The sequence below is a fragment of the Esox lucius genome, chromosome 4 (genome assembly GCF_011004845.1).
Source record: "Esox lucius isolate fEsoLuc1 chromosome 4, fEsoLuc1.pri, whole genome shotgun sequence".
NCBI lineage: Eukaryota > Metazoa > Chordata > Actinopteri > Esociformes > Esocidae > Esox > Esox lucius.
This window is the reverse complement of record NC_047572.1, coordinates 18402018-18424300: the sequence shown is the minus strand read 5'-3', so window position 1 is coordinate 18424300 and position 22283 is coordinate 18402018. Positions and strand designations below refer to the sequence as shown.

At 40.9% G+C, this 22283-nt stretch overlaps 1 protein-coding gene across 3 annotated transcripts; it reads left to right on the top strand.

Moving 5' to 3' along the window:
• Window positions 1–442: 442 nt before the first annotated feature.
• On the top strand, window positions 443–21901 carry LOC105026746 (long-chain-fatty-acid--CoA ligase 1). 3 transcript variants are annotated; one of them, XM_010898418.4, is made up of 21 exons: window positions 443–496; window positions 10517–10734; window positions 11686–11800; window positions 12271–12335; window positions 12546–12647; window positions 12886–12985; window positions 13455–13630; window positions 13887–13919; window positions 14015–14066; window positions 14201–14274; window positions 15044–15121; window positions 15288–15422; window positions 15486–15620; window positions 16332–16427; window positions 16778–16850; window positions 18122–18210; window positions 18499–18615; window positions 19495–19638; window positions 20217–20318; window positions 20419–20490; window positions 20609–21901. In XM_010898418.4, exons 2-21 carry the CDS (start codon window positions 10540–10542, stop codon window positions 20747–20749), a joined length of 2094 nt encoding a protein of 697 aa, XP_010896720.2. In that variant the 5' UTR covers window positions 443–496; window positions 10517–10539; the 3' UTR covers window positions 20750–21901. The 3 variants fall into 3 exon arrangements, with proteins under 3 accessions (XP_010896720.2, XP_010896712.2, XP_010896729.2); XM_010898410.4 differs by lacking the exon at window positions 443–496 and adding an exon at window positions 834–939; XM_010898427.4 differs by lacking the exon at window positions 443–496 and adding an exon at window positions 10012–10068.
• The last annotated feature ends 382 nt before the right edge of the window (window positions 21902–22283 follow it).

Here is a 22283-nt window from a genome sequence, read left to right as displayed (position 1 = left end):
AAACCTCTACATGCTTTGTAAGTGGGAAAACCTGCAAAATCAGCTGTGTATCAAATGCTTGTTCTCCCCACTGTATATTCTGAAACAGGGAAGGATGGACTACATTCCACTGCTTTTTATTTTTTTATATTACACTTTGATAAAAACATTTACACCATTCAATAGCTCCTAGAAAAAGTGTGCCAAGATTTTGAAAAATGTATATTCTGAATTGAGGGAGGATGAACTACAATCCACACCTTTTACATTTTCAAAATTGTGCATATCATAAATTAAAATTAAATATATTTTAGTTATTGAAGTCTAGTGGTAGCCAGAGAAAATCTAAAATAATTATTTGTAACATTTTGTGTTGATTGAAATACTTTTGGGGGTGGGGGGCGTGTTACCCCATGTTACCCTGTGTCAAATATATAAATAGTTGTCGTGGCTAGTTAGATACATATTCCACTGTTTTGCAATGAGCGCCAATGGCTGCGTACAACGATTCCAAAAGGTAACCGAGGATTACAGAACAATATTTATTTTTAACGGCTTTTTAATTAACACTGGGAACCTCGTTTGTGAAATAAGCCGCTCATTCGGTTCCTTAATACACTACATGTTTAAGCTCAAACAATTATTATTTTCATAGAAGGTGAAAAGATATCCACTAAAGATAGTAGGCTATGTCCGCACTGCAGAAGCAATACATCGTAAGGCGAGCACTTTTTGTTTCGCGGGCAATAAAACAGATGTTTTGTAATTTAAAGCATTCCAAACAAACAAATGACTAGAGATGAATTCCGATCTCTAATGTCCGCGAATGGCAAAAAGTGGGTGGAGTCCGTAATCAGAGGGCGTGGCCAGCACGTCCATAGCAAGTCTTGCAAGTTCGTGAGGTCCGTCTGAGCCTGCGAAGACGTGTGGTTAATATCGCATCGCTGGTTACCTGCAGAGGTTGGTAGTGGATGTTTTATGATCTCATTAGCAGATTTCCAGTATCAGATTAACAGTATGGTTTTATATGTATTTTTTTTTACGATGCATAGCCTACGTAGAAACATTTATTGTTTTATGATACTTGATGCTTTAAATACAGAAACGAATATGTCGTTAACTGAACTTGAAATGCCGGTATAAATGAATCAATGACTGTCAAGTAAAAGTTACCTATATGGAAACGCTGTTTCATAACATTCTAAATATGAATAACTTAATGGGAAAATGTGCAGTGAGAGAAATAATACGTCTGATTTAATTGCAAATGTGTTAATTTATTGCTTGAATGGATCTCACCCACATGATCATTGAGAAGTAAACCCTTTGTAAAACGTGTGTGGCGTCACGTGCTCGTGGTAAAAATAGTGAGACTTGGTAAACCGAACATAGTTGTGTTCAAGTGCTTCTGAAAGTTGAACGTTTTTTTCAACCAGTTATATTTTAGCTAGCTTGATAAATTGCTAAAGTTAGTTGGGTAATTTGGTTAATTTATGGGCAGACCGGGTCAGACTAGCAGCATTATCCATATTAATAAGGTTGCAATCAGATGTGCCTCCCGGAGCCTTGTTTTGTTGGCAGATAATGGACTTGCAAATGGAACAAAATGTGGACATGTAGATATGAAATATATGTATGTTTCTGTAAACCATTTGAATGTTTTCTTAACATTTGACAGACACGAATTTCCTGCAGTTTTATTACAACCTACAACTCCCAACAGCTCACCTGGCCACACACTATGTTTAGCACATATTTGTTTTTAAACCGTGTAGCAACATTCATAGAAAAATAACAGGTTTTTACCAACTGTTTGTCTTCCATGCATGTCAGAGCCTGCAGGAGTTGTAGTTCAAAAAATACATAGACATTCTTGTACTTCTCGAGGGTCATCTCCTTTATTAATCAAAAAACAAGGGATAGGAATTAATATCTATGATGTAGGAGAGGTAACTTGCATTGGGCATTGTCCAAAATGTATTTGTTGTAACAGGCCAGTGGTCAATTGGAAATTTAGGCAGAGACCATACAGAAAGGAGACATCCAACTAAAAGGTATGTCCCCATACATGACTGATCCAAGGTCTGCTACTCTGGTTTGCTTATTGACCCTGACCTGCAGAGGGATGCCCCAGAGCGAGACTATGTATTCCCTAGTCATTCACTAGTCATTATTTAAAAGCTACTAGTACTTATTCCTTAGTTAATAGTGACTATTCCAGTTGTTACTAGTCACTTTCATTTTACTGGCAAAAGCTGATTAGATACTAGTACTTATTATTTAGTTACTATTAACTATTCCAATTGTTACTACTTGCTATTCCTATTTTTACTATTCAGATACAGTGGGGAGAACAAGTATTTGATACACTCCCGATTTTGCAGGTTTTCCCACTTACAAAGCATGTAGAGGTCTGAAATATCATAGGTACACTTCAACTGTGAGTGACGGAATCTAAAACAAATATCCAGAAAATCACATTTTATGATGTTTAAGTAATTAATGTGCATTTTATTGCATGACAAGTATTTGATACATCAGAAAAGCAGAACTTAATAGTTGGTACAGAAACCTTTGTTTGCAATTACAGAGATCATACGTTTCCTGTACTTGACCAGGTTTGCACAAACTGCAGCAGGGATTTTGGCCCACTCCTCCATACAGACCTTCTCCAGATTCTTCAGGTTGTCGCTGGGCAATACAGACTTTCAGCTCCCTCCAAAGATTTATTTTGTGTTCAGGTCTGGAGACTGGCTAGGCCACACCAGGACCTTGAGATGCTTCTTTCGGAGCCACTCCTTAATTGCCCTGGCTGTTTCGGGTCGTTGTCATGCTGGAACTCCCAGCCACGACCCATCTTCAATGCTCTTACTGAGTGAGGGAGGTTGTTGGCCAAGATCTTGCGATACATGGCCCCATGTATCCTCCCCTCAATATGGTGCAGTCGTCCTGTCCCTTTTGCAGAAAAGCATCCCCAAAGAATGATGTTTCCACCTCCGCTTCACGGTTGGGATGGTGTTCTTTGGGTTGTACACATCCTTCTTCTTCCTCCAAACACGACGAGTGGAGTTTAGACCAAAAACCTCTGTCTCATCAGACCACATGACCTTCTCCCATTCCTCCTCTGGATCATCCAGATGGTCACTCGCAAACTTCAGATGGGCCTGGACATGCGCTGGCTTGAGCAGGGGGACCTTGCGTGCGCTGCAGGATTTTAATCCATGACGGCGTAGTGTGTCACTAATGGTTTTCTTTGAGACTGTGGTCCCAGCTCTCTTCAGGTCATTGACCAGGTCCTGCCGTGTAGTTCTGGGCTGATCCCTTACCGTCCTCATGATCATTGATGCCCCACGAGGTGAGATCTTGCATGGAGTCCCAGACCGAGGGAGATTGACCGTCATCTTGAACTTCTTCAACAGTTGTTGCCTTCTCACTAAGCTGCTTGCCTATTGTCCTGTAGCCCATCCCAGCCTTGTGCAGGTCTACAATTTTATTCTTGATGTCCTTACACCGCTCTCTGGTCTTGGACAATGTGGAGAGGTTGGAGTCTGTTTGATTGTGTGTCTTTTATACAGGTAACGAGTTCAAACAAGTGCAGTTAATACAGTAATGAGTGGAGAGCAGGAGAGCTTCTTAAAGAAAAACTAACAGGTCTGTGAGAGGCAGAATTCTTACTGGTTGGTAGGTGATCAAGTACTTATGTCATGCAATAAAATGCAAATTAATTATTTAAAAATCATACAATGTGATTTTACTGGATTTTTGTCTCTCACCGTTGAAGTGTACCTATGATAAAAATTACAGACATGCTTTGTAAGTAGAAAAACCTGCAAAATACTGCAAATACTTGTTCTCCCCACTATATATATATATATATATATATTTTTTTTTTTTACATTGATCTCTATTGGCACTTCAGTTAAGATATCAGCTTTGCACTTTTGACTAGTTGCTATTTGAAATCCTACTAGTCTCTACCGAATTTTTATTTATTAAAGTTATCGCAACTCAATTTCTTATGATTACTCGTCATTGTTAAATAAATACTAGTGGTATTTCTGCAACATCTAGTTCCTATTTGAAGATATCAACAGTTCTGTTTTCACAAGTAAGATTATTTTTTTCTAGTCATCAAAATTAGCGTCACATAAGCTAATTGTGAGTAGCACCAAAACCAGGTTTCCCCTGCCAGGAGGCTGACTTCCCTGCAAGTCAGTGACTTCAAGCATGCATCGAAATCCATCATGACATTATTGAAAATAGTATTTTTTGTTGATTCACTTTAATAATTAGTACAATATATTCCAAAATACAATATAGCTAATTATCTGGGTTTGATTAATTTATATAACCTTTTTTGCTTGTCCATATCAAGAGTTTAAGTCATTATCCAGGTGACGCTAGCGATAGAGCCACATCAAGTCATGGTAGCAGTTTGTACACTTTTAGGTAGGCATGTTACTATTATCCAACTGAATTGACAGGAAGAACATTTTACTTGGCTTTTAAAGATGCTTTGCAGGTGGTTCAGCGTCTCAGCCACTGACCTCTGGTACACATACTGCTGCAGAGTTGGTTCAAATTCGACCTACTTAACTTTTAGCAAAAACTCTCTTCTCTATCTTTCACCACTTGGGGGATGACTTGGTGCATGAAAAAACAGGGACCTATCTGGCTGAAACTATACGCAATCTCCACAGTGAATCAATACATAATGTATCTCTCGCACAATATGTCCCTCATTAACATTTGGGCTAGGCTTTTTGTATTGTTACCTTTTTGATTTCTCGATTGTAGGTTATGGTTTCTAGCTAATATTACAAATGTATATTTATATATTTTCTGTTGTGTTCAAAAGATTGACTGTTATCTGCTAACCCGATGGCTTTTTTGAATCAGTTTAGTCTTTTCCCCTTTCTACTGCATGTATTAAGGTGAAAGGTGACACTTCCTCATTAGATGGCTTAACATGACCCATCTGTCACTTGTTGCATGCCCCCCACTAATCCTCCACTAGTCCCCTATGTGACACACGTACACACACACACATAGTGCTCAACTTGTGATTACCTTTTCAATGAGTAGCCTAATGTTCGCATTCTTAATTTGAGCTGACAGTCCATCAAACTGGTTACTCTGTAACAAAACTGGCTGCACACATCAGCAAGTTAATTTTGTTTTATTCCACCAGACAAGATCAAGCAGGCCACCTAACAATATAAAATGTTAACCAATTATTTTAATCTAGGGACAGGTCGAAACATGCATAAAACATTCATTAAGGTAGCTTGCGGTTGCTAGCAAATTGGACCTAAAAATAAATATTGGGCTGTTGTTATTACCTGAAATTATTTACAAATGTACAACTACAAGCTAGGAACACACAATTTAAACACTTTTTTTGATTCCACAAATCACATTACAGTTTAATAGATTCAAGCTACACATCATGCATATCACCAGGCTACCTACTGTATGACCGCTGACACAGAGCTGTCCTTCACTAGTTGCTTTGCCTTGGTTTTGGACAGGTATGCTATTTCAGTCAGCCTATGAGCATGGCCAAGACTCCCAAATACCAGAATTCTAAGTCTGCATATATATCCAGGGCTGTTCGGGCATGACGTGAGGGGCTGGTATTTTAGGGCTTTTCAGCAATAGCCTACCACAAACATCCTTGCAATTTCTTAAAATTTCAGACTACATCAGGGATATGTAACATAGATTTTTTTTTATGTCTAAGTGGCCTATGTCCTTGGCTTATTGCAGTAACTCCTAGTGTGTTCGGGAGAGTCAAAAATTGAGACATGTCTTCCATTGACCAACTCATAGAGCTATTCTGTTTGTTATCACACTGCTCTTTCAACCAGGACATATTCACCAGTACATGTACGCTTGGAAGAGGATGCATTCAGAGTGCATGCCCACGACCATGATTGAGCTTGCAGGCACTTAACCCACCACAAGGAGTTGCTAGAGTGTGATGAGACAAGGCAACCTTGTCCAACATCCTACCCATTCACTCCCAACAGTACTGAGCCAATATGCAAGTCATTGAGTACCTGTTGGAATTTAACAACCAGAATCTGGACTCATATTTGCTGCAGTGATGCAACTGTAACATTTTAATTAATATTAAAATAATACTCTGGCAAAGTATTATTCCCTTATTTATGCCCTGACTCATATATTTACCTATTTTAATAGCACTTTGGCCAGAGTAGATGGTGTTCTTAAACGTTAGATGGTTGTGATGAAATGGGCCATCAGTTCTTGGGAATTAATTACTACAGTATTAAATCAACATATTTAATGGTTCTCCTACGTCCTCTTTTCTAATTTAAAGAGGATTGTCAATTTGTGTACACACTTTATTCTACTTCTCATCTACGCTTGTATGCATGTTACCCATTTGTGAGACTGATTAGCTCAACAGTTACTTTTTATTTTACTTATATTATATGTATGTGTGACCTAACACAATGTTGCCCTCTATTACAATAACTAAAAATATCTGGAAAATGCATGGATATGAAATACTCACACTCACATTAACTAAAACACACAACTGTCAGGACAACTTTTTTTCCCAAATATTTGAACTGCCTTATAGGCACCAGGGCTCATTACCGAAGGTCATTGCAAGACATTCTTGTGGGGGTGGTGTAGTTGAAAGCAGTTTTACCTAACTCTGAGTTAGGTAAAAAGTCTATGTTATCGCTAGAACCCATGAGTCTTGTTAGAGTGTCTGATAACTCCAGGTTTTCCAATAGATTTCGGAGGTCTGATCATTTGGACGTTTCTGCAGCAACCTTAAATACAAGCATCAAACACTGTTTCTGGAGGTCAGGGAGTCAATGCCCTGGCTGAGGGAAGGAGGTTCTCACCCAAGATTTGACGGTACATGGCCCCGTCCATCGTCCCTTTGATGTGGTGAAGTTGTCCTGTCCCCTTAGCAGAAAAACACCCCCAAAGCATAATGTTTCCACCTCCATGTTTGACGGTGGGGATGGTGTTCATGGAGTCATAGGCAGCATTGTTTTCTTGGTGACTATGGTCCCAGCTGCCTTGAGATCATTGACAAGATCCTCCTGTGTAGTTCCGGGCTGATTCCTCACTGTTCTTATTGATCATTGCAACTCCACGAGGTGAGATCTTGCATGGAGCCCCAGACTGAGGGAGATTGACAGTTCTTTTGTGTTTCTTCCATTTGCAAATAATTTCACCAACTGTTGTAACCTTCTAACCAAGCTGCTTGGCAATGGTCTTGTAGCCAATTCCACCATTGTGTAGGTCTACAATCTTTTCCCTGACATCCCTGACACACACCCATATGGTTAAAACCAAATCAGACACGTTTATAATTTCCATGGAAGGCCAAACCCTCCCAAGTCCTACTGATTTGGTGCACCTGATTCTAATTTTAGCCGTTTTATGTGATGGTGAAGTTAGGCTTGTACTAACTTTTCCCACTTAAGGAAATTGCATTCCTGTTCATTTTAATTGCACAAATGTTTCCAAATGTTGTTTTTTTAATTACATTTTTTATTTGTTATGGTTAGAATATAGCTCAAATATCCTTCTGACCAATTATGTTAAAAAAAAGAAAGACTTTCCCAGCAGGTTTACTGATGTTTTTCATGTGGCTGTATCTGTATATATTGTTATACCCCTATACATGAACGTCATTGGGCTAAAGCCATTTTATTGCGGGGATATTGATTTCCTAATGGCACTTGCAGATTGTATTGTTCCACATGTGCCCATATTTGCATATTGAAATCTGTTTAACCTGCATATTATAAAATGTCATTGGTCAATAGAAGGTTTCTGTGGCCTAGTGGCCAGTCCTGAGACAATGTAAGGGAAAGGTCTGTTAGTGGTATGTTCTGATGTGTGGTGACCTTTGGCCAAGTTATCCTAACTGACGTGACCAAAGGTGTTTCAAGCTCATCCAATGTGAACACAAGTAATCTAGCCTGATCAATGGGGTTGCTTCAACTAACCAATACAGATCATACTTTAGAATGGACAGAAGGCTGAAAGCAATCTATGGCATTAATGATTTAGCGTGCTAAGTGGTGATATCTGTGTAGCTGTTACATTTCTCATGCTTTTTTATAGATTGCCTAGTCAGAGTTTGTAAGTAAACATTCTATGGTGAAGTCTACAGTGTGTGTGAATTTTTTTTTTGATTGAAACAATTATTAATAATGATAGTTCATTGTTATTATTATTAAGAATAATTATAGTTTCATATCAAAGTCAACCTGGACTGACGGAGAGTTGGGTCCCCCCCTTTGTAGGATGTAGCTTTCTGGCTGTTTTTTATGTTCTAGTTGAAAGGATATACATTAGTTAGTTAGTTAGTTAGTTAGTTAATCATTCTTTATGTAGCGTGTATGCCACAGGCCTCCATGTTATGAACAAATTTTGTTGTGCTAAGTAACTCACACATCAGTGGACCTGCCTGAAGGGGAATACTCCTGTCAGTCTCAAAGGGCTGTGGCTCAGACATGTCCCCACTATTAGTTAGTAGGTAAGTAAGTCGTTTATGTGTGATATATTATATATTCTGGGCCAGAAGTCAGAAGTGCAGGATTTTCTATGCAGGTTAGCCCAGTCAGTGAAAGAAAAGATTTGGCTTGTAGGATGCTCACATAGCACACCTCCAGTCTCAAAGTCACAGCACTTCTGAAATAAACTCTTCTTTAAATCTGGATGTTTGTCAGTCAGTAATAAAGATAAGGTAAATTACTGATGACATTAACCATAATGTCCATATTGTTGGAGTTTAGCAATATTTAAAGGATCGGACACAAGTTTCTAATTTACCTTCAGTATGTCTCTCTTTACATCTGGCGGCTCACACTCCATTTATTCTGCTACATGTTACTGGGCATTGCTTCCTCTGCCTAACACACACTAGTACACATTTTGTGTCATTCTGCCTTGGAGAGGGCTTGAAGCGCAGTGGAAGAATGTCTTTGTGAATTTATCACCATATTTGTGGGTCTGTTTGACTGTGTTCATTTTTTATGTGTCATCTATATTAATTTAGCCTCTGTGGCCATATGTAACCATAGACTTCTAGTCTTTGAGCTAATACTAGTTAGCACTGCTAATGACAGTTTAAATTGTAGTGCCATCCATTACACACATACCATTGCACATGGGTTTGATTCCAGCCTTCTGCTATTTCAGCACACCTTTATCTTTCCAATTGTGTCGTCTCTGTCAACAAAACATGCAATTCTCCAAAATATATGGTGAGAGGCAAAAACAATGATTTTTAAACTTAGAAATTGGTAATTATATATATTAGCTCTATCAAACAGCTTATTTGACAGTAAAGTGTGTACCCTGACTTGAGAAGACCTGTTCCATGTTGGGTTTCACTGCCTGTCCTGTATCTTTCTTGTAGCAGGCAATGTGTCAGTGTATAAATAAATGCATGGGACATTAATAGACTGCAGAAGTAGGTGAAAAGTCAAGTTGGTCTGATAGGGTTACTTGTTTCGTCAAAGACCCGCATTCTTGCTACCACGCATGCTCTTGGCCTAATGCTTGACATTGCATGGGGGCCATCACCGGAATGTTTGGCATTCAGACCTGTTGGCAATCTCATGGAAGAGTGTTAATCCATTTTATTATTTTAGTTAATTAACTGGTATGGATTTATTCACCTGTTGAATAGATCCGATTGATGTAGGCTATATTGAGTTTGTATGGGAGGTTTTCAATATAGAAACTTGGCTACTGTTTACATTATTACCACTCTTCTAGAAGGTGGTAGACTGAGTTGAGCCTTGGTTGTGTTAAAAAAAACATTGTTAAGCCCAGATGTAGAATGGATAGAAATGTTTTACTGAAAACATCTCACTCAAGTGTCTTACATTGGTTAAGGGCCAAGCTGCTAAGATGTTGGCTTAAGGCAACTAGCTATCTGGTCCAAAGTTCAATAGGGCCAAATCACTTCACTCTATAAAGGACCCTCAGCAAAGTGTTTTCATGAGTGCAGACAGAGCGACAGACAGACAGCACCACAGAGCGTCAGACAGACAAAGCAACAGACAGAGAAATAAAAAGGTTAAATGGAGTGCATTTGTATGAAACCGTTGTTTTTGAGACTAGTAGTTACACACGGAGTAGAACACAACAAAACTAGTAGTTACATACAGAGTAGAACACAACAGAACTAGTAGTTACATACAGAGTAGAACACAACAGAACTAGTAGTTACATACAGAGTAGAACACAACAGAACTAGTAGTTACACATGGAGTAGAACACAACAGAACTAGTAGTTACACATGGAGTAGAACACAACAGAACTAGTAGTTACACATGTAGTAGAACACAACAGAACTAGTAGGTACACACGGAGTAGAACACAACAGAACTAGCTGTAAGTCCAAATCATTCCTGTAGGAAATTCGAACCTGAGACGATCTAATTATCCCATACGGACGGAACAACCTGTTTTATGCTTAAATGGACATACGTGAATCATTGCCTGTCTTCTTCCCACATACAGACGACCATAGCTAAGGTCCAACAATGCAATCCCAGGAGCTCCTGAAGCAACTGCACCTCCCCGGTGTGGATGATGTGCGGCAGTACCTGCGCAGCCTGTCCACACACACACTAGTGGGAGTGGGGGCCTTCACTGCCCTCACCGCCTACTGGTACATCAGCCGGCCCAAGGCCCTGAAGCCGCCATGTGACTTAAGAATGCAGTCAGTTGAGGTTCCGGTAAGCAGAGTCTGGGCCGACCTGCGGTGGTTGTCAAACCTCTGCCGGGAACACCCGGCCATCTTACAGTTTTGTTGTAGCCCTGAACTAAGCGCACCTGATTGAAACGGGTCAGGGCTTATTTGATCTAACCCATCTAATACATGGAACGGCTGGGTGTTCCCAGGAGATATTTGAAAACCACTGCTGTAAAGAACGTAGGATGCTTTCACATTGTTTTTTTAAGCATACAGGTTTTTAAGTAAAAAAGTTAAATAAATGAATGAAGTTATTAGAAGATCGATTAGAAAGAACAATCAAGGCTGTTTGAATAGTGGCCTGTCTGGTTACTTTGGGGTTTTCTTAATATGGGCTGATTGACATGACATTGTGTGTGGAGCCTAACCAGCATATTTGGCTCTGAACATGTGTTGGTCAGTTTAGTGAAATACAGTTGTGGCCAAATGTATTGATATATTTGTTTTTGGTAGGGGTTGGGTTTTTTTCCACAGAAAGAATTACACCTATTAGTACTTATTAGTCCAGATATAGCTATCAGTTCTGGAGAGTTCAGCCTGTCTAGTCTTCCTCCTGAGAAAACCCCAAAATCCATAATCCATCTGGCAAGCCCAGGTTCAATAGCCACCACCAATCCTCAAAGCCAATTGTAATCAGGTTCAATAAGGCTGTTAAACTTTTTGCACATGGCCAGCTAGCAGGAACATACCAGCTCTCACACACAGGTGTGAGGACATGGAGAAATATTTAAGAGAAGTTCCAGAATGCTAATATATGATTGTGTATGGTGAGCATGTGGCTATACTTTAAAATGTTTGATTTTAAACCTTATCATACATGCCTCTTTTACCATGGACAACCTTGGTGTTTGAGTGGATGTCTACCGGTCATATTATTGGTTATCAGGCAATGTCAATTGCTTGCATCGTTAGTGTGCACTGTATTTCCTTTTAGGGAGGAAAGTATGCCCGCAGGTCTGCGCTGATGGACAGCGACAAACACATGACCCACCTGTACGAAGACGCCAAGACCTTGTATGAGTTCTTCCTCAGGGGGGTACGGGTCTCCAGTGAGTAGCTAAGTACATTTTCTAGCTTTATTAAACATTTTGGGACATAAAAATGGAACACCCAGTGCACTGGACCTATTGTACAGCAAGCAGTACAAAACCGTTCCCCGCTACTAGGAAAATCAAAGCAATTGGCATGATTTTGTATTACTAAATTATTTAAATTATTTAAATCCACTTCAAAATAACAGCAGTTATATATACAGCACTACAAATCTTGAATATATCCAGAACTACCTTTTAACTCGTCAGAGGCTATACAGAATGAAAAGAAATGCAACAAAATTACAGGGTTTTAGTTGGCACCATTTTCATTAGAAAAAGGTTTTTCAACTAGAAACCAATGTACCTACATTTTTATCAAACAGAATCCAGCTCCTGGAAACGAGAGAAAGGCTTTCTACAAATGGGCCTGGGCTACAACAATACTGAGGTCACTGACATGTAAATATTTATGTAATCCACTTCAGATGATGGCCCTTGTCTTGGAGCAAGAAAACCAAAGCAGCCGTATGAGTGGCTGTCATACTCCCAGGTAGGATGTCACATAGCCACACAAAACACCAGCATAGGAAAGACCTCTTAGGTAATCTCTCACTTAGAAATGCATTCTGGCTGTCAAGCACTTCCAACTGAATCGTAGCTCCTGCAGTGTGTGTCACTATCTTAAATCCACTGTTCCCTTTATCAACAGGCCGTGGGCCCCCCACCCCTTATCTAACATGCTGTGTGCCCATCCCCCCAGGTAGCGGAGAAGGCAGAGAACCTGGGATCCGCTTTGCTCCACTGGGGACACTCCAAAACCAAAAACCAGTTCGTCGGCATCTTTGCTCAAAACCGACCAGAGGTGAGGAAGACCACTAGAAGAGCGACACGTTATAAAATAGCCCACATGCTTTGAAGTGCTGCACACACTATCAAACAAATAGGAATCTGGTCCACTCTGAGTCTGTGACATGAGGTAAATTCATTTAGGACATGATATATTACACATGGAGTAAATGACTTAATATGATTTAAGAAACACTGTGTATTGATAGCGGTAGATTGGTTTGAGTCATGTTGTATTGTGTGTGTGTACACAGTGGACAATTTCTGATCTGGCCTGCTATACCTACTCCTTGGTGCCTGTACCTTTGTATGACACTCTAGGCAATGAGGCCATCTCCTTCATCATCCACAAAGGTGAGCAACAATACAGCAGTGCTGAGTGACAAAGGCTTTTCATTTTTGACAAATGTATTATAGAACTGTTTTGATTATTGTGTGCGGTAAATTTGTATGCAATACTGCACTTAGCCAGATAACCTTGTATTGTTACCTCTGAGCTTTTCTCATATCATAGATATAAACATGACAACAGTTAAACATCACATTATGAAGGTTTTGGGTATGTCAGGTCTTGAAGTCTGACAAACAAATGTAAGTCAAGCATGCCTAACCATTCTTCGGTGTATAGTTGCCCCAACTCAAACTGATGTGTTGCCCTTGGGGATTCTACTTTGCTACTGCAGGCAGCATTATTTCAGACTTGCTGGAAGGGGCCACAGCAACCTACACCCTTGATCATCTTCGCTCCCTTACACATTTATCAGTTCTGGAGCCGTGAAGTTAAGGGCCAAAATGATTGACCTGTGTGTGTCTGTGCGTGCAGCCAGCCTTTCCACCATACTGTGTGACGTTCCTGAGAAGGCCAGGCTGGTTCTGGACTGTGTGTCTGACAGGGAGCACAACGTTCGAACCATAATACTAATGGAGCCTTTTGATGATGACCTGGTGGCCAAGGGGAAGGAGTGTGGCATCGACATCCTCAGTCTGAGCAAAGTGGAGGTGAGGGGAGACACTGGCTCATGAATGGGGCTTTTAGGGGCTTCGTCCTTTTGTGCTTTTTACCAGTGCCTTAACTAAATGTACATTCTCTGCGACTGACTAGGTGTTGTGTACCATACCACATCCTTCAGGCAGGCCCGGTCAATAAGAGTGTTTTGACTCTGCTTTATGCCCAAGTAATGTCTTACGTTATGGCTGGTGTGGCCCTATAAGCCTGGCTAGAGCTACTTGATGGATTAATCTTATCTCCCTCCAGGCTGTCGGCAAGGCCCACCACTTCAAACCAGTGGTGAGTAAAGATAGCTGGCCCCTGCCTTTGGCCCATATAGTTTCTTGGAATTGTGCTTTTGTTCAGTTTCTTGACCTGTGACCCTGTGCCCTCAGCCTCCCAGTCCTAAAGATATGGCTGTTGTCTGCTTCACCAGTGGAACCACAGGTAGGCCATGTTGCCGGCCTCTGCAGCCCTCATGTACTGCATGGCTCTTATCTAAGAGTGTTGATCAATGTGTCTCCACACTGTTTAAAACCACATGTACCCAACCAGTCACATTTCTGTGCTTTATTCCACAGGAACCCCGAAGGGAGCCATGCTAACACATGAGAATGTTGCTTCCAACATCTCTGCCTTCATCAAACTCATTGGGGTAAAGCAAGAGGACAGTGTTGTTAATCTGTTTAAATAGATATACTGTATGTGTGAGTAAATAGTTTGGTGCCAAACATCATGCCACCTCTATCTGATTAAAACATCTGATCTGCAAAAACTGACACTACAGGAGAGAAAAAAATCCCCTTAACTAACATGCAGTGGTTAAACTTCAGAAGCTACTTTGAATGCTGTGTTCTTGGTACTAGTGTTATGAACATGTTTTTTTTTACATTCAGAGCGGTGTCTTCTCCCACAGTCCAGAACAACCACTCCGTATGGTACAGCATGTTATTTCTCCTGCAGGAGTGGAACATAAGATCTCCATTAATGATTGGGAGATAAGACAGTATAAAGAGTGTCTGGCATGTAATCTGACATCTGTTCACTGTCTGTGAAATAGCGCTGTGTCATCTTCTCCACCTCCATTGAGTCTGGCTCATCTGTTTAACTCAGTCACCTCTCTGCAAGTGCCAACATTTAAGTTCAACGTTTTCTTTTCTAACTCCTTTTGGAACATATATATTTTTTCCTCCATGCTAAGGCGTGTGTCTGTTAATAGGAACCTTCTGTGTGTCTGTATCTTTGGCCTGCCCATATTTGTGTTGTCCTCTGGTGCTCTGGGTTCCTGTAGGCCGCCCAACCACAATGATGTGCTGCTCTTGCCGCTGGCTAACGTTTGAGCGGGCAGTGAAGGTATGGCTCCCCTAATCAGTCATCGCTCCTTGTCATGTGTATGTCATGTGTTCCTTGTGTGTGTCCTGTAGGATTACATCAAATTGGACCACCATGATGTTCACATATCCTACCTGCCCCTTGCCCATATGTTTGAGAGGACTATTCAGGTATTCATTCATGCATTTTAAGTCCTTCATTTAACTCATTTTCTATAATATAACGGCAATATGTTTTTTTGGATTTTAATGGAACTGGTCCCATAATAACAGACCCATAGGGCTTGTATTCATAATTTGTCCTCACACCACCCTAACCTTTGACCTCTCATCACAGGGGCTCATTCTGGTGCACGGGGGGCAGATTGGTTTCTACCAGGGAGACATTCGTTTGCTGATGGATGATGTCTCCACCCTTCGGCCCACAGTGTTTCCTATGGTGCCACGCCTCCTCAACAGGTTGTTTGACAAGGTGAGATACACTGACATTCCAAATACCTGCTGAGGCTCTGTCTTTGACATGTCCTGTCCACAGATCCACGGGCAGGCAAACACCTCCCTCAAAAGGTGGGTGTTGGACTTTGCCTACAAGAGGAAGGAGGCGGCGCTACTGAGTGGCATCGTTAGGAGGGACAGCATATGGGACAAGCTCCTCTTTAGCAAAGTACAGGTACGGTTTCCTCACCACTGTCCTCTACACGCCACTGTACTCCACACACCACTGTACTCCACACGCCACTGTCCTCCACACACCACTGTCCTCCACACGCCACTGTCCTCCACACACCACTGTCCTCTACACGCCACTGTCCTCTACACGCCACTGTACTCTACACGCCCCTGTCCTCCACACGCCACTGTACTCCGCACGCCACTGTACTCCGCACGCCACTGTCCTCCACACGCCACTGTACTCTACACACCCCTGTCCTCTACACGCCACTGTCCTCCACACACCACTGTACTCTACACGCCACTGTACTCTACACGCCCCTGTCCTCTACACGCCACTGTACTCCACACGCCACTGTCCTCCACACGCCACTGTCCTCCACACACCACTGTCCTCTACACGCCACTGTACTCTACACGCCCCTGTCCTCCACACGCCACTGTCCTCCACACGCCACTGTACTCCGCACGCCACTGTCCTCCACACGCCACTGTCCTCCACACGCCACTGTCCTCCACACGCCGCTGTCCTCCACACGCCACTGTCCTCCACACGCCACTGTCCTCCACACGCCACTGTCCTCCACACGCCACTGTCCTACACATGTGCCTGGCACATGGTACTTGTTATTGAAAAGTCTACTAATCTTCACCAGCTGTCTTAACGTCTTCCTGAATTTTGTGCTTTTCTCTTTGGTGCCCCCTGTAGGCCAGCCTGGGAGGACGGGTGCGTTTGATGATGACAGGTGCTGCTCCAGTGTCTGCCACAGTCCTGATGTTCCTGCGTGCCGTGCTGGGCTGCCATGTGAGTCTCTCTTAGGATCTCCACTATTTATTCTGGAATAAATACCAGAGGATGTAGTAGTCTGGTGTTTTCCCAGCTGTTGGACCTCATATGTTCCCAGGCCAGTGGATATCTCTGACCTCCCCAGGAGAAGGAGCTAGGTGTAGAGTTTCACTCAGTTGGCTGCATGGGTTATCTGTCTGTATAGTGCAAAGTCCAGGTTCTTGAAGTGGCAGCAAAGTGTTAATAGTTAACATAGCATTCAAGAAAATGAAAACAATCTGACCTAAAAAACATGACACTGATATTTATATGAATGAAATCCAGCTAAATAAACGTAATTCAAACCCAAAAATGTCTTTCCGTAACAGTTTTATGAGGGATATGGACAGACTGAATGCACAGCTGGCTGCACGATGTCAGTGCCAGGGGATTGGACAGCAGGTAATGACAAGCCAACATACCGTCACACCAACACACGTTTGAGAGATCTGTAAATTACGACCCGGTCCTGATGCCCTTAACCATGGTAGTCATTGTCCAGAGCAGAACAGGTTCCCACTAGATTCTGTTGACAGGCTGCCATGGACAAAACATCCATTTTCCCCTCAACTGGTATATACCACTATTTGAATACTTACCTACATCAGTACACACCTATCTAGGCATTGTCAAAACTACATTACATCAGATAAGCCTCACGTAGCAAAAATGCTATTTAAATTCACACTAATTGGCCTTCATACAAAAATGACTTGTTTGGTGAAAAATGCCACCTGCTGGAGATGACAGGTTCTTTGCTCAGTTGCGTGCCTATTCTTCACCTCCCCTTGGTGGTCTCGTGACAACAACATGCAATGTGTGATAACTGGCACCCTTGACCAGGGTCCATACCCGAAAGCATCTTAAGGCTAAGTTTGCTATTATAGCCTTCATAGGAGCTTGGTTAAATATCTGAGCTGTTTCCAAACACTATAGTTACTGAAGCTGCACTTGAAAATCCTTAAAACTGTTAAGTGCTTTTTTTCTCTTATTTGTGTCTTTACACATGAAGATCTCCACTAAACATTGAATGAACAGGCATTTGTCAGTTTCTCTGTGAATGCTGATAAATAGAATTTTCCCAATGTTTTTTCTGCAGGATTAAGTGTTGAAAATTAAACCTGAGGAGAATAAAATTAAAGCAGCACGTAGTGATGCAGTATAGGTCAATGAGTTGGCCAGTATCAGCCAGTGGTTCCCAACACAAGGCCTTGGGGATCCATAGTACTGATGTTTTTTAAGCTAGCACACTAATTTAGGGATTTATTTAGACATGGGACACTAGGTGAATGCAGTTTGATATCAGGTGGAATAGAAACCCAACAGCACTCTGTCCAGGTTCATGCCAAATCTATTTTGTGCATTAGTATTATTAATCTTCTTAACAAGATTTGAATTGAAAAAGCTGGCATGGGATCCACTCTAATGATCGACCCTCTTATTATTGTCACATAGTCTAACGGCGTACTTAGCCGATATTCTTTCTGTGTGAGGTTTTAGGAAACACGCTCTTTGTTGTCAGAGAAAAGGTGCATAGTTAACACAGTCGTAAGCAAAATTTAGTTCACTATGGAAACCGGCCTCTGTTTAGGGTATTGGGTGCCATTTGAGACAATACCTTGCAGTGGCTAACTGGCCTCTTGTCTTGGTTGTCTCTCTCCGTTCCTTCTCAGGTCATGTTGGAGCGCCCCTGCTCTGTAACACTGTGAAGCTGGTGGATGTGGCTGACATGAAATACCTGGCTGCCAATGGAGAAGGAGAGGTGGGTGTGAACCTAGCAGTGCCCAGTGGCAGTGTTTACCATGAAGATACTGTACTACTGAATGTCTGGGTCACATATGACACCCTATTACTAATATAGTCCTGCTATACAGACCCAGTCAAGACACTTTCCTTTGTTCACTTTATAGTTCATTACACACAATAAGGTTGCCATTTGGGATGCATAAAGAATCTAATGTAAAGATGATGTGTGTTAATAGTGCTTACCTCATGACCCCTTTACACCCACCCTACTCAGACTATGAAAGATGTCTCTCTGTCTTTGCAGGTGTGTGTCAAAGGAGCCAATGTGTTCCTGGGGTATCTGAATGATCCAGAGAGGACAAAGGAGACCATTGATGCTGACGGGTGGGTCCACACAGGGGACATTGGCAAGTGGTTACCGGTAAGCATACTTTGTATGTCTCTATATAGTGTCTTTGGAAAGTATTTAGTTCGCTTTACTTTGTCCACATTTGTTCTGTGTTAAAATAGTAATTTATTGCATTTTATTTTCTGTGCCACAAAACCTCAAAAACATGTTTTTAGAAATCTGTGCACATTTATTATCGATAACACATGGGAATTGTAGATAGATCAGAGGAAGGCTATAAAAAAACAAAAAAACAAAAAACATTGATATCATTATTGTGAAATGGAAGAAGTTTGGAACCACCAAGACTGTTCCTACAGCTGGCCATCTGGCCAAACTAAGTATGCAGGCAAGATGGGCCTTGATCAGGGAGGTGACCAAACACCCAATGGTCACTCTAACAAGGCTTCAGAGTTTCTCTGCAAAGATGGGTGGACCTGCCAGGACCACCATCTCTGCAGCACTACATCCCTCAGGCCTTTATGGTAGAGTCGCTAGCTGGAAAACTATCCTGAATAAATATCATACGACATGCTGTCTGAAGTTTGCCAAATGGCACTTAAAGGACTCAGACTTGTGGAAAAAGCTTCTCTGGTCTCATTTGACCATTTAACATGCATAAATGTCAAGTGACACGTCTAGCAAAAAGCAAGGTACCACATCATTTGGCTAATACTAGGGTGAATATAGTGGTGGGAGTATTATGCTATGGGGATGCTTCTGGGGCGAAATTCCATCCTTCAGCACCCAGTGGGGTGGTCTGTGAATGGTACTGCTGTGAATGTCCAAAAAGGTGTCATTAGGTTGTATTGTTTGTAGATTAAAAAACTACATTTTATAAATTCATTTTATGACTGCAAATGCGGAGAAAGTGAAGGGATCTGCATATTTCTCTTTCAACTGTGTGTACAGAATGGTACTTTGAAAATCGTGGACAGGAAGAAGCATATCTTTAAGCTGGCCCAGGGAGAGTATATTGCACCAGAGAAGATTGAGAATATCTACACCCATTGTGATGCTGTGGCACAGATCTTTGTGCATGGGGACAGCCTGCAGGTAAGGAGGGATTGGTAGTGTCCATAACAGTGGGATATACTACAACGACACTGTGTCATATTCACTAGCCACAATATGTTAGAACACGTATTTGAACAGGAAGAGACTAACTGTTCTTGTCCTTACAGGTTAATTCTGTCAGTCTACACACAATGGTTAGGCACATTTTATGTCCTGGCCGTACCCACTCCCATTTAGATGGCGGTAGCCGAGTGCTAACAGTCAAGTGCTCGTCCCTTGGCAGTAATATAAGCATAACAAGCAAGACATTTGGAAGAATAATCAGATTTATTTATGAAAATAGATACCTTGCCAAGTATTATTATGTCAGTGTATACAACACCACCCCCATAACTTCACAAGGAACTGAATGCTGCCCTCTGTTGCATTTCCAAATGTGTCTCTTTATTTTGTTATCAACCCCATACAATGAACTTACCTGATGACGCACATGTTGGCAAAGACTGTCTTTTGAAACAAATTCATTTTCAAGAAAGTGAGAGAAGACGGAAGAAAGAGGATGCAGTAGTTGAGCAAATCTCATTGAGAAAATGTCAGAATATTGTGTTGTCTTCCAGGCATGCCTAGTGGCCATCATTGTGCCAGACCCAGACTACCTGCCTGTCTGGGCTAAGAAAAGAGGACTGGAGGGATCCTACACAGAGCTCTGCAACAACATGGTGCGTCGACTCCATAGAACATCCACATATGACACTTACATCTTCTTCACTGTGTTTGAGAATCCATATAATTAGAATGAATTATTATATTTTCATGCAGGATTTAAAAAAAGCCATTTTAGAGGACATACTGAAATTAGGGAATGATGCTGGCCTGAAGTCCTTCGAGCAGGTAAAGATTTAATCTTCAAGAAAAAATATTTGTTAGAATGCCAGTGTTTTATTCTATATCAGGACTTTACTAAAGAACATAACTACATATTATGTTCCATGTCTCTTGTCTTGATCAGGTGAAGGACATCAGCCTGCACACAGAGATGTTTTCTATCCAAAATGGCCTTCTCACTCCCACCCTCAAAGCAAAGAGAGCCGAACTCAGGAACTACTTCAGGGAGGAGATTGAAAAACTGTACTCAGGGATCAAGATGTGAACAGTGGGACAAAGGAAGGCACCTGGAGATGGTAGAAGTCTTTGATGCCACTGATTTAGGATCTCTGTGAGACCGGGGCCATGGATTCCCTCTGCCCTGCGTGGCCAGAGCTCTCTGTCTCAGTAGAAAACACAGTAGGATCAAAGGGGAAGAAGAAACTGGTTGATGTTACCATCAATTGTACATGAATGATGCCATATAGCAATTGTTGGTAATGTAAATAACACCACATACAAGTGCATACTGTCATTAAATAAAACCACTCCATACTTCATTAGTATTCTTATGATCCCACATGGCAAATTTGTCAGGGCTGCTTTTTCTAAACTATGTGTTTCTAAGCACAAAACCTCACTGCTGACTAATTGGGTAGCTGTATTGTGAGCAAAATATTTTTACAGAGGTGTTTCAGGTGACTTTCAATAGTTACATTGAATTAAATGTATCCGTGCCAACATGCCTATTTCATTTTAATTATCTTTTATGTAAGTATATATCAGTCTACGTAAATTCCAATAAAGACTTCTGGATTTTTTAAATACACTTTTAGGGGATTCTGGAACCATGAAAATGGGAATTTAATTTTAGGAGACATCTGAATAAAGGTCTTGTAATATTTTTAAAAGTTAAGATACACCAATACATTAATGTTTGTAATCCAATGTGTTTGCTTTGATGGACAACTGTAACTATTGCTGAATGAATTACGACTCATCAAATTAAGACTGATCTCAGGCATTTCATCCTTTTAAATGTTCTCATTTTCCATATTATCCTCACACTCAAATCCCCACTTAAATGTGATTTATTTCAATATAAAATATCAGCAAAACCGTAATTGTAATCCTGAGAGAGGTCTCAGTCTGTCATTCATTAATTTCAATGCCATTACTTTAGATATGCCAATTATTTTTAAAGAAAATATTTGTATGTGTAAATTATTTGTGTTGGGAAATAATTCAAATGAATGACTTAATTTCATTGTTGTATTAGGTTGGGTTGTGATTTGCTGTCTTTGTGCACAACTTGTATCACAAGCATAATCAGATTGAATGTAGCACAGGTTATAACCTGAATGGTGCTGATGTATTCTCACTAAAATGTTCTTTGGTATTTGTTTTGTAAAAAATAAAATAAACAGATGTCAATTTATGGGAAATGTATTAACCTTATGGCAGACAGTATTAATGTAATTTTTACATTTACGTTTTAGTAATTTAGATCAGATATGTCGAATCCTTTAATCTTTCATGCAGTCTTTCCCCATAATTAAAAACAAAACCATAGGAATGCAAAACTTTTTTTATGAATGTTTTTTTCTGTACAAGAGCATCAAGTGAATTACTCAAATGCAGAACAATAGTTCCCATTAGGACATCTGTGAGGCAATCTTACAGTTTGAGGAAGCATCCCTATATATTATATTTTCGCATTATGGTGTCTGTGAATACATTGAGATATGGCCAAAAAAATTATGTAGTCAACTGGGTGGGATGACTCCAACCTGATCCCCAAGGAAGTTGCAGCCAATAAA

What these genes read in the sequence shown, in the direction of transcription:
- LOC105026746 (XM_010898418.4), top strand. Translation starts at nt 10,540, where the DNA reads ATGCAATCCCAGGAGCTCCTGAAGCAACTGCACCTCCCCGGTGTGGAT. An exon ending in TTGCTCAAAACCGACCAGAG is followed by an intron (nt 12,648 to 12,885) that starts GTGAGGAAGACC and finishes GTGTGTACACAG; the next exon opens with TGGACAATTTCTGATCTGGC. An exon ending in TCAGTCTGAGCAAAGTGGAG is followed by an intron (nt 13,631 to 13,886) that starts GTGAGGGGAGAC and finishes ATCTCCCTCCAG; the next exon opens with GCTGTCGGCAAGGCCCACCA.